Source organism: Thamnophis elegans, chromosome 3 (genome assembly GCF_009769535.1).
Source record: "Thamnophis elegans isolate rThaEle1 chromosome 3, rThaEle1.pri, whole genome shotgun sequence".
Taxonomy (NCBI): domain Eukaryota; kingdom Metazoa; phylum Chordata; class Lepidosauria; order Squamata; family Colubridae; genus Thamnophis; species Thamnophis elegans.
In genome coordinates this window covers 20506499-20519119 of record NC_045543.1, presented here as the reverse complement: position 1 = coordinate 20519119, position 12621 = coordinate 20506499, and the positions used below count along the sequence as shown (strand labels likewise).

At 41.7% G+C, this 12621-nt stretch overlaps 1 protein-coding gene across 1 annotated transcript in view; it reads right to left on the bottom strand.

Annotated features, from left to right (window-relative positions):
* The window catches only part of PLCB1 (phospholipase C beta 1), a 199665-nt gene that overhangs the window by 79837 nt on the left and 107207 nt on the right, over positions 1-12621 (bottom strand). The window contains exons 17-21 of the mRNA XM_032213013.1: positions 11264-11428; positions 8963-9062; positions 7631-7735; positions 6959-7068; positions 865-997 (exon numbers count right to left, since the gene is read on the bottom strand). Of these exons, the coding sequence (XP_032068904.1) occupies positions 865-997; positions 6959-7068; positions 7631-7735; positions 8963-9062; positions 11264-11428 (613 nt within the window). The remainder of the gene's footprint in view (positions 1-864; positions 998-6958; positions 7069-7630; positions 7736-8962; positions 9063-11263; positions 11429-12621) is intronic.

Here is a 12621-nt window from a genome sequence, read left to right as displayed (position 1 = left end):
GTATTTAGCATTTCTATCTGATCTCAAAGCCCACCAGTTCATCTGATCCTTCATCCAAATCCTAAACTTCTTCAAGATGTGTACATAGTTGATCTACACAACACCACATTGACACTCAGAAAGGAGGGAGGAAAAGGAGGGAAAAGAAGAAAGGGTAAAGCAGAGGAAGTAAGGGAGGGGAAGTAAGAGTAGGAGAGAGGAGAAGAAGGAGAAGAAGAGAGGAGGAGTGGAGGAAAGGGAAAGGAAGAAGAAAAGAGGAAGGAGAGGAGAAGGTAGAGAAGGGAGGTTGAGAAGAGGGAAGGAGTAGCGTTGTTGTGAAACAAGATGGCGATACGGGGTGGCAAGAAAGTGACCCCAGCTGTACTTCCTAGGTTTGCAAGAAGATTGTGGTAAATACTAAATAGATAATTGTTAATAGTATTTACAAGAATGTATATTTGTGAATGTAGATGAAAATAAAAACTAACCTTTATACAGAAAAAAGAGACACCAAAATTGCCAATTGCGCATGATCTTGCCCATGGTCATGAGCTTCCTAGCTGAGCAATGATAGGCCATTGCTCAGAACCAATGTATTTATCTAGCCTATATTCTTTTAGAATTTTATTTCTCTGTCACTCCTCCTCCCAGGGGCACCTGCTACAGAACACAGACCATTGACTCTAGTTCTCTCTCTCGTTCTCTCTCTTGTTCTCTCTCTCATTCTCGTTCTCGTTCTCTCTCTGCATTGCTTTTCAAGCAGTCACAGATATAGATGTACTCATCAAAAGTGATGTAATTTTTTTTTCTGGCCAGGAGAAATTTAGCTCCCAACCCCCAATAGAAGAATAGCCCCAAAATTATGCACTATAGTATTGTTCTTACCCAGTGTTGGTTGGCTTGGAACAACCTGAGTAGAAGGTTTAGGGGTGAGAGATGTAGTGCAATGTACTCCATTTTCTGCTGGTGTAGGTTTAGGTTCATTGTGAGCTTCTGAAGGTACATCTCCTTGTTCTGCCTAACAATTCAAAACATTCCCCATAAAATATGAAAAAGGATTTGTGATTAGAGAACTTGCATGAGTTTTTTTACTTTCAACATGTACAGATTCCGCCCATAACAAACGCTGGTACTCCTGTACTAAGATTTATTCAAATTGTTCCTTGTTAAGAAAATTGTACCCATTCTCATTTCACCATCAAAAAAAAGACTTGCATAATAAAATAAATCTAGATGCCATTATTACTTTTCAACTCTTCTGATTACTTACATGGAAATGGAAGTGGTTTATTTTTTTTTAAAAAAACCTTGAAATAAAAAATATATCTTTTTAACAAATAAATAGGAACAATCCAATTTCAAAATTAATATATAATTAAATGTACAGAGAACCCCACTTGGAAAGCTGCAGAACCTATTCTAGATCATGTTGGTAAAATACACCACTAATTTTAGCTCTAAAGAATCACCATGTCAATTAAGCCTGCCAATGGAAAAGGACAGTAACACACATTTTCAAGTCGGTTTCTTTAATTGCTTTTCATCCAAATTTATTATCCCTGAAATTAAAAAAGAAAACCTAGGCTTAGGCATGCCAGTAAGTCAAGATCATCCCCTTTCTGCCTACCGAGCTCTGTAAGCTACTATGTTTTAAGCTATTAACTACGCAAATACAAGGACATTAGCAGAATGCACCAGTTACCACCTAACACCATATGACAGAGAATGATTTCTTTCGCTTTCCTTTCAGGGTTGTGTCCCAAAAGTCTGATTACTAATTCACCACTGAGGCACAGCAATAGTTCCCAGGACAGCTCGCCCATAATTATATTCAACAGATAAGCTTACGTAAACAGTACCTCCATCCTTGCCGCATGCTTGGATGACTATGCCTGTACCGTTCAACCTGTTTAAACATTCCCCACAACCTGTACTTCCTTTACCAGCTCTCAATGCCCATGTTTAGAGCTCATTCCTTTTTACTAGGCACTAATCCTCTCCCCCTTGCTTAAGGTCCTATCTATCGGAGGAGACTGAAGATTCCTGCTACACAAATGGAAGGGGGGAAGAAGATCCATAGTTACAGAGCACTGCTAAGCAGTTTGCCTCCTTGAGGTATGAAAATTTATATAAGGAGGACCTGTTGCCATGGTACCTTGCTGGATTAGCTTCTCTGCAGGTTTTCATTAGCATTCTTCACTGGTAATAAACTGATAGGAGGGGGAAACAGACAGCTCTTTTCTAAAAACCCTTCACCTTTTTAATAAGAAGGTATAGGTTGAACAACAGGGTGGGATAAGTGAAACTAAAAACTCTGTTCTTGCACGACTGAGCATTACACACCACCAACAAGATTTTCCTCCCTGCTCCAATTTAGTACCTCAGAGGATAGCAGGCGTAAATTAGCTCTGACTGTCTATGCCTTACAATACATCCAGTCTTTCAAGTGTAGGAATTATCTGTTTACATTTCCGCCCTAAAAAATTGAGGTGAGGTAGCTAATAAACAATTCTATATTGAATTTTGCTTGTTGGCATCTACTGAATAAAAGGAAGAACAAGGGGAAAAAAAGGGAAAGTACAGGTACAATAAATAAAAGCTTGACAGCTTTGCAGATTAAACCAGCTAGCTCATAGGGAGATACATTTATTAAAGAGTATTTATTTGGCTCTTCATTACTAAGGTATTTATTTTGCTGGAACAAAAATGCAGTGTCTTAAGAGCTGGAGAGAAGCTGCTTAGAGAAACATTGATGTAATGCTGAATTACAGCCACAGTACTTGTTTGTGAAGGGATCCCTCACCTGGTGCTGAAAGATAACTGCATCTGGGGCAATGCAGCAGATTTATCACACAGTCTCGTGCGCATAAACAAGGTGAGAAAGAGGAAGATGATTTCCTTGGAGGTGGGGAATCTTAACACACAGGTGTTCAGACTTGTAGAATTATGACTATGCCACGCTAACTAAAGCATGGTTGATGAAGATGAATAAAACAACTGAGCAGCGCTTTATCTTTCTTTTCCTAATTTGGTATTTGTTATGGTTTGCATTTTTATTTTTGGAAGTTGTTGCATCTAGAAAACAAATGTTCAGTTATAATAACTGGAGGAAGAAATCTGTACGAACATGGCTGAGAAATATAAGTAGGTAATCAGATATTATATATAGGAGGGGTTTTTTGGGGGGGGAGGCTGATTTATTAAGTTATTTGAAAGGTTTACACAATACACATTGGGATTTATGTCCCTTTTCCAGATATGCGGATTCTGTTTGACTGATCTCTAACCATGACTCAGTTGTCCAAGACCATGGAAGCTTTGACCAAACACACATAAACTTAGAATTAAAATTAAACAACTAGCTGCAGAATCTATTTTTTTCAACCAAATGATAAAGTGTGTCCTACATTCCTTTAGTACATGTGTATGGCGTTAGGACACGTGTGAGAAAAAGATGGACTTTGTGGCACAATGGATGACACTGCCTTGATTGGTTGCCCACTTGCCCTCTCACCCAGCCCTTCTGGGGGGATGTCTCTGTTAGAGGCAGTTTGTTTATGAGACTCAAGGAGAAAATAATATTTTTATAGAAAACCATTGCACTTAATATTATTAACAATATTTGTAGTGTTAAAATTATTATTTTAAATTTAAATTGTTATTAACAATTATTAAGAAAAGTATTTCTTTCCAGTCATGAAAATGAAATGAAATGTGCTGTTCCATGTCTAAGCTTTTTTTAATTTATAGAAATTCAAAGGTATATAGTAAAAACTGGCTCACATATGTAAATCAAAACACATGCTGTTGACAGAAACATGCAGAAATATACATTTTATGTTGGGAATGCAACCTTCTGAAGGAAGGCATTAACTTGTGAGGATCACTTTTCTTATGCTACATTTTAGGAAACTGCTTCAAAAAAGAAAAAGAAATCCATTCTGTTTCTTATGGTAGATTGAATAAATCCACATTGCAAGACATGATGGAATTAGAGGTTACCAGCAATGCAGAATGCAATGGCTAAAACTGTTTAAAGTTTCTGTTACTGTTATTGACATTATTGGAACATGGAACTGGATGGGGAGAAATAGGCTTAGACTCATCTCGTGACTGTGGATCTGTAAACCAGCTGAGACTAGAGATAGTTGACGTATGTCTCTGGATAGGGTAATACTTCTCCTTACCAATTGATTCCATACTGTGTGGGTCTTCCTGGAGTCATAGCTTCTGATTGAACAGCAGGTGGAGACCATTCCCAGGGCAGCTCTTATGTGCCTTTTTTTTTCCGGATGAGGCAGCTTTCATTGCTGTCCTTTGTGTGGTTTTTACCACGCATATATATTGTGATATTGGACTGATCTTGGAGATATATCCTGAAGTTCAGGTGGTCTAACTTGCACCAACCTACTATAGGTAGTTACAGGAACATCAAGGTTCACCCACCATGAGCTGCAGTGGCGCAGTGGTTAAGAGTGCAGTACTGCAGGCTACTTCTGCTGATCATCGGTTGCCAACAGTTTGGCAGATCGAATCTCACCAGGCTCAAGGTTGACTCAGTCTTCCATTCTTCCGAGATTGGTAAAATGAGGACCCAGATTGTTGGAGGCAATAGGCTGGCTCTGTAAACCGCTTAGAGAGGGCTGTAAAGTACTATGAAGTGGTATATACGTCTAAGCACTATTGCTATTGCTATGTAATACCATGAGTATGGAGATTACAATGGCTGCCAGTTAGGTTTTGGGTGCAAGCCAACATACTCATGTCTCCTTTAAAGACTTACATTAATTAGAGTCTGGATATAGCTATGCTTGCCTTCTCCAAAGTGAATCTACTATTTAGAAAGCCCCCAGACAGTCTGACCACTGAGGGATATACTTTTATTAGATGGGTGGCCCCCAAGGGTGGGTTCCTCCCGGTTCGCAGCGGTTCGCATGAACTGGTTCGTCGGTGAACCCGGAAGTAATTAACTTCTGGGAACGCCGGTACCGGTCCTGGCCCCTGTCGCTGCAAAGCGCCCTTTTGCTGGCGCGTTGCAGCTCACTTGCTCATTCCCCCGCCCATCCGCAGCTCGCTCCCTCGTTCCCCCGCCCGTCCGCACTAAGCCCAGCCTGCCGCTCACTGATTGGCTGGAGTCCAGCCAATCAGTGAGCGGGCTGGAGGCGATGCGAAGCTTTTTTCGCGCTTGACCTCCATTTGAAAATTCCCTTCGGCCTTCGCTTGCTGCTTCCCCCTCAGGTAAGCAACAAAGCCCCAGCAGCGGGACTCGGGAGGCTTCGGGTGGGTGGCAGCGGCCCAGCTTTTGTGAGGGAAGGCATCCAGGCCTTCGCTCACGAAAGCTGCGGGCTCACGTGCACTACGCGGCCGAAGCTGGGGGGGGGTAGCGGCGGCGGCGTTAGTGGCGGCGGCAGTGGTAGCGGCGGTGGTGGTAGCGGCTGAAGTGGGGGGGTGGCGGCCTAGCTTTCGCGAGCTAGGCTCGCGTGCACTATGCGGCCGAAGCTGGGTGGGGGGGGCGGCGTTAGTAGTGGCTGAAGCATTAGCGGCAGGGGCGTTAGCGGCGGGGGCATTAGCGGTGGCGGCAGTAGCGATTGAAGGGGGGGCGGCGGCCTAGCTTTCACGAGGGAAGGCCTCCAGGCCTTCCCTTGCAAAAGCCACGGGCTCGCGTGCACTACGCGGCCGAAGGCGGGGCGGTGTTAGCTGTGGCGGCGTTAGCGGCTGAAGTGGGGGGGCGGCAACCTAGCTTTCGCGAGGGAAGATCTCCACTTCAGCCGCTACCACCACCGCCGCTACCACCGCCGCCGCCACTAACGCCGCCGCCGCTACCCCCCCAGCTTCGGCCACGTAGTGCACGCGAGCCCGCAGCTTTCGTGAGCGAAGGCCTGGACGCCTTCCCTCACGAAAGCTGGGCCGTCGCCACCGCAAAAGCCGCGGGCTCGCATGCACTACCCGGCCGAAGGCGGGTGGGGGGGGGGCGGCGTTAGCGGTGGCGGCGTTAGCGGCGGCATTAGCAAGCCACTCCCATCCGGTCACATGTGTAGCAAGCCACTCCCACAAAGGAGGCCACGCCCACCGAGTAGGTTCGAACAATTTTTGAAACCCACCCCTGGTGGCCCCATAAAATATTTAAATGAATAAAGATTTCAAACTTCTCAGTGATACATTCCCCTCTGGAAGCACATAAGCAAGCAAATAAATAAATGTTTCAAATGCCAGTTTATTCAACAACATTACTGAGCAGTGAGTGTAATTTGTAATGTCATTACTTTGAATAATGGAATCAGTCAGTGGTGGGTTTCAAATTTTTTTAGAACCTCTTCTGTAGGTGTGGCCTACTTTGTGGGAATGGCTTGCCAGCCATGTGATGGGGTGGGAGTGGTTTGCCGGCCATGTGACTGGGTGGGCGTGGCCAACTTGTAAATTGTGGTGAACTCACTTAACAACGCTCTTGCTTAGCAACCAAAATGTTGGCTCAGAAACTCTGGCATTGGAGTGTGCAAGTCTTAAAGCTGTCAAGTTACAAGACCCTTGCACTCCTAACCCTTTGGAAAAAAAAACCCATGGGTGTTCAAACTTGACAGCTTTAAGACTTGTGGACTTCAACTCCCAGAATTCCTTCTCTCACTCTTCATCTTGATAATGTGCAGATGGGTGGGGGGAGGGAGCTGGAACTGGTTCTAAACGGCATGTTGATTTGTGGAACCTCTTCTATAGAAGAGGTTAGAACTGGCAGGAACCCACCCCTGGAATCAGTCCACTGTAGAACAAGACAAGCCACATGAGTGACCCCATAATTTCCTGCATGTCTTTTGATTATTCCAATCTCTGTAAAGGAGCAAATCTCAATGTAGGGCATACAATTTAAGAAAATATTAAAAATTGACATGTGTGGATATCCTTTCCAATGTTAATTCTTTTCCCTACAATCTTACATCATCATGTAGTATGTTCAACTGTTATTTCATCAAATTCCAATTCTTACCTCCTTCTTTATTTCTTCCTCATCTTCTAGAGTCAGTGCTGCCAGTTGTTTTGCTCTCTGCTCCATCAGGTTTACGTATCTGATTGGATTGGATAATGCCTCAATAACATCTGCAAATGAGAGAGAGAGATTTAGAACTCAATGCTGCTTTCTATCAAATAGTACCAACTCTTGTAATAGTACCAAAAATAAAAACTGATCTATCATCTTAAAGTTACGCTTATTTTTTATATTTATTAATCTTCAAAGCCAATTTAAAGAAAATAGTGGTCTAATGCAACTGAAGGAGGAGGAGGAATTAAATTCCAAGTTTGACATAAAAAGCAGAGACGGTGCAGGAAGGAGCAACATCAGTAGTTTACTAGGGAAGCACAGCAACATGAAGTCAAGGAACACAGTTAGAGTCCTCAAGAACTGAGCACCTTCTTCTAGGACCCAGATTGTTGGGGGCAATATGCTGACTCTGTAAACTGCTTAGAGTGAGCTAGAAAGCAATGTGAAGTGGTATATACAGAAAGTTTAAGAGCTATTGCTATTACTCACTGTCTCAAATTCTTAATGCAAAGGTTCAGTTAACAGTAGTTATTTTAGATGCTGACAAAATATGAGGCTTTGTAAGCAAAATAATTGTAAGTTACGTTTCTATGTTATCTTTATAAATTTGATAGTTACCTGCGTAGGTATCTGGTACGTAATCTTTAACCTCAATGTATACAAATATGGCTGGCAACATCAAGGGCTGATTCCTTTCATTCCTCAGGCAAATATAATGATAACCTGTGGGAGAAAAACAGTGGGACAGCTATTCTCTCTGGGCCTCCAGTTCTCTTACAAGTTAACGAATGCAGCACTGCAGGCAATATCACAAGAAACTGATAAATGTTTAACTCGAGTAAGACAGTTAATGTTCAAGTTCATGAAAGTAAGCTGTAAAGAACAAAGGCACATCCATCACAATATTATTGTGTGCCTGAAATGCCCAATGACTCAACTGACTCCATGTGGCTTCCTTTCAGTTAAACGTTTATATTTTGAAAATCACCTTTTGATTAAAAATCTGGAAAACTGGTACTGGAAAACTACCTGGAAGCCATTCTGTGTCACCACCTATTAATGTGTTCTTACAATGCAATTGTGGTATTCAGCAGGTTTCTGACCAGTTCTGGAGAACTGGTAGCGTAAATTTTGAGTAGTTTGGAGAACCAATAAATAACCATCTCTGACTGGCCCCACCCCCATCTATTCTCTGCTTCCCGAGTCCCAGCTGATCGGGAGGAAATGGGGATTTTGCAGTTCCACTGGAGTGGGGAGGGAATGGAGATTTTACAGTATCCTTCCCCTGCCACTCCCACCAAGCCATGCCCACAGAACCTGTAGTAAAATTTTTTGAATCCCACCACTGAATTGTGCCCCCTGAGTAGGAAAACCTGCTCAGGTGTTTGAGCAGCAATATGCAGCCTTGGGAAAGTCCCGGTTTGTTAGGAAGCTGAAAGGTAAGTTCAAACAATAAGGCTTAGCATTTGCTACTGGAGGATTATAAGTGGAAGATAATGTTTGGTGTTTCAGGCTTGCAACTGCCTAGAAGCCCTCTTAGAGAAGGGAGAAGTCATGAAATTAGAGGAAGGACTGATAACTTTGTGGACCAAAGCAGGAACTCATCTCAGAGATAAGCCAACCTGAAATAGAGTTTGAGGACTTGTGAAAGCTTCCTTTCCCATATGTCATTTCCTAAATGGTCAAGGCCAGTTTTGGGATCAGGTTTACTGCCATTTCTCCCGAAAACAATCTCCACAGGAGGGAGCAGCAGCAGTCTTGGCTGGAGCATCAAGGGGAAGGAGGTGGATTCAGCTGCCTTAGGTCTCAAGATGTCATCTCCCAGTAAGTCCTCTCACAGTTGTATATTTACATATGCAGGAAACATGTTACCCGAGTTCTGTTTGCCTTCTTCCCTTCTTTCAAGATTAATGCAACAACAAAAACAACAACAACAATCCAAATCTCTACCTGGTCGAATTGCTGATACTGGTAATATCCGATGCCCAATAAACTTTCCTCCTTCTTCATAAGCAGCTATCCTCAAACACGCTAGAGAAGGCAGGACGACCTGAGGAGAGATATTTTCTAGTCTTTTATGGTGCATTACCTACACAGAGTTGGAATAAGAAGCATTTTCACAGAGATATTTCTGGAAATTGTTAACAGGATTTGAATAATACTTGGAAAATACACAGTCTGACTCTTTGGTGAAGTTTTCCCTCACTCATTCACATACAGAGAAAAATTACCCTTGGGAACGTCATTCTTGGCAACTGTATAAGCATGTCTATATAGTAGTTCTCCTGGCAAGCATACAGAAGCGGTTTATTTTTTCTGGGATTTTTTTCCTTTCTACTTTTTAATCTAGTTTATACTTCTGAGATTTCTTGGTGGTCTCCCATCCTAATACTAATCAGATTTCACCCTGCATAACTAACTGAGATCAGCTAAGGTCAGCCACAAGAAGGAAAACACAAAAAGATAATCCAAGTCTCTCTTATACCGGAATGAACTGTACTACAAGAGTTTAAAAACATTTTAATTAGTAAGAAAAGCATCTTTTCTCTCTCTCGCATGTTCTTTATGATGGCAGATAGTCTCATTTAGCAACCACAATTGGAACCAGCAATTCAGTTGCTAAACAAAGTGGTTGCTAAGTGAAACGGTGATTGTGTTTCTGGTCTTCACCTCTGCTTAAATTTCTGAAAGACATAGTAATTTTTTTAAAAAAATATATGAAATGTTTCATAATAACTTTTGAATGCTAAAATTTATCATAGCAATGTGTCAATCAAATCTCTTCAAAGAATAGGATATACATTAGCTACATATTCTTAAACCGTAGAAATATTTATAGATGTTTAAAATAAAAGCATGTCTCCACCAATTTTTTTCTTTTAACGACCCTGTAATCTCCTGTATCGGGATGGAGTCTGGGCAACTTAATGGAGCTCAGCGTTTCCTGGCCGGGATGCGCTTCCCGATGCCTATGCAAAGTTTACAGCAGATATTTTCACTATGCACCCAGAGAGAAAAATATCCATTGCTACCTAGGATCAAACTCACAGCTTCCTAATTGTGAGGCGACAGCACCACCTGTAGGCTACCACACCACTCAATATCAACAGCAAACCAATATAAGACATAAAAGATTTTTCTTCATAAAAAAATCTCCCGTAAAAGGATAATGTCCTGTCAGCCCTTCAAAGTATGCCATGTCACAAGACTGACATCAGGAAATACTAAAACACGACTATGTATTGGTACAATAGCAGACATTACCATACATTCTTTAATATTCTGGCTTAATAACCTAAACATTGAAATGTAATAAAATAAATTAAAAAGGGTAAGCCGTATTTGATGGCAAAATATGAAATGATCATAGATATAAAAATTATGAGCTATCTAATAATAATAACTAGTGTACTGTTATATTCGGGTAAATTAAAAGGAAAATGAGTATAAACAAAAAATATAAAAAACCAACAAAATAAATAACTTCCTAGGAGACTCTGTTTATTTGTTGATTTCTTTAAAAGATCTGCACGGATGCATATCTTAGAGCACAACTCTGGGCAGCTCACAACAACAATAAAACCACAAACACCATAAAAACCATAATAATTGCCTTATCCATGAAAGCCAACTGTGGGTGACTTTGGAGCAGTCACTCAGCCCAGTCCAATCCATCTCACAGGGTGGTTGTTGTGGGGAGAAAAGGAGGAGGAAGTTGTGTTGGAAATGTTTGGCGCCTTGAGTTATTTGTAAAAATAATAAAGATAGGATGTAAAAGAATAAAACAAAGAAATAAAAAACAAAATGAAGGCCTGGTGCCTCCGTCATTCTCCTGAGATGTCCCAAGGCTCCATAGCTCCTCAGTTTCTACTTCTATCACACTCACTACCTGACCTCACTCTTCCCTTCTGTAGTTTCATTAGGCAAACAAATGCCAACATTATTACTAAAATAATAAAATGGAAATAATAAAAGAACACTAGAAGAAAAGGATCTAAATAAAATGCACCTATGGGCAGCCATACAAGTCTTATAAACAAATTGATCCATGAATTCAACTACCATAGAATAAATCATCTTTTATCAGTAAACACTTAGGAATCTAAAGTTAAAGGAAGAAATCTTTCTTTACAATTCAGGTAGAACAGAATTAGAGCAGACAGAATTTTTAAGTGATACAAAATTGGCAAAAATCAGAATATAATAGCCATGCCTTATTCTTTTGCAGAGGGACCAAATGCAAATACCAACCTTCTTAAACACTATGGCTTCTTCTTCCCATACAGGATTCACAGCATTGCCTTGAGATGTCTTTGTCTTGAGAGCTTTTCTTCTCGTATCCACAGGTAGACCAAACATATCTACTTCGACGTAAGTTCCAACTTTTTTGTCAGAAAGTAACTGCCCAGAAATGACCTAAATATGAAAGGTTGGGACATCTGTTAACACACCTTTGTTTGCAATTCAATTCACACTGACTAAAAGACTCGTTTTCTTAATATATAAAGCTTATAACAAGAGAAAATGGTTGGGAAGAGTCTACCATTAGTCCTTCACCACAGACTGATCACTCTGTAATTGTCTTAGGAGAAGTACCTATCCCAGGCTCCTGTTGGACCCAGCTGGGTATCAGTTGATGAGCCAGTGATGTGCGGTCAGCTTTATGGCTGGTGAGGCACTTTTTAGACTTGTGGACTTCAACTCCCAGAATTCCACAGCCAGGCATGCTCAGTTCCAATTTAAAGCGACAGCATTTCCCCCCCTTGCAAATTAAGTTTTCCCATTTTTTTTCTTCTCCCTCCCCCTCCTTCCTCCCTCTCTCCCTCCCTCCCCCCTCTCTCAAACAGACATACGCACACAGAGAAATTGGATCCCTCTCTCACTCACTCACTCTCAAACAAACACAAACACAGAAGTTGGATTGGATATATTTTCCAAAGGCTTGAAAGCAGCTCCTCTGCCATAACCCCCCCTTCCCCTGCTGCCTTCCGATCAAACTTTTTGAATTCCTCCCCCCTCCCCACACACGCACCTTTTCCAGCTGTTTCAGAGACGATTTCAACTCTGCTTCTCCCTGCCTGCCCTCATGAAAGGCCAGAGCTCTGAGTCAGACTGAGCTAGTTGCTCCCAGAGAACTCTAAAAAGCCTCTAAAAATGCTCTCTACTGGAGGCGAGAGAACATGTGCCTCCTTTGCATATGAAATTTTTTGCTTGTTAACCCTTGCTTAACTCTTAAAAGGCGAAAAATTGCTTATGCACAGGAAGCCCCTATTTCTCTGGCCTCCTCCTATAGTTAACACTAAGCACTGTTCCAAGTCACTGTGAATCTGGTAGCAACTACCTTGGCTTTAATTATTTTTAAAAAATTCTTTAAAATTCTTTCCTTTTCCTCATGACTGGTGAGGCCACGCCTCCCCTGCCTTTAGTGACTGCATGTCCCTGGACGGAGCTTGGACTCATTCTTGAAGGTGAGTTGCACAGTTCAACTGGGATCTTGAATTAGATTGGGCCTATGTGGCTCTCCTTAGTTTACAAAAACATTGAGTGACAAAATGACAAAAGAAGCATGAAGAGTACCACTAAAGGACAACAAAAGATGACCACACAGC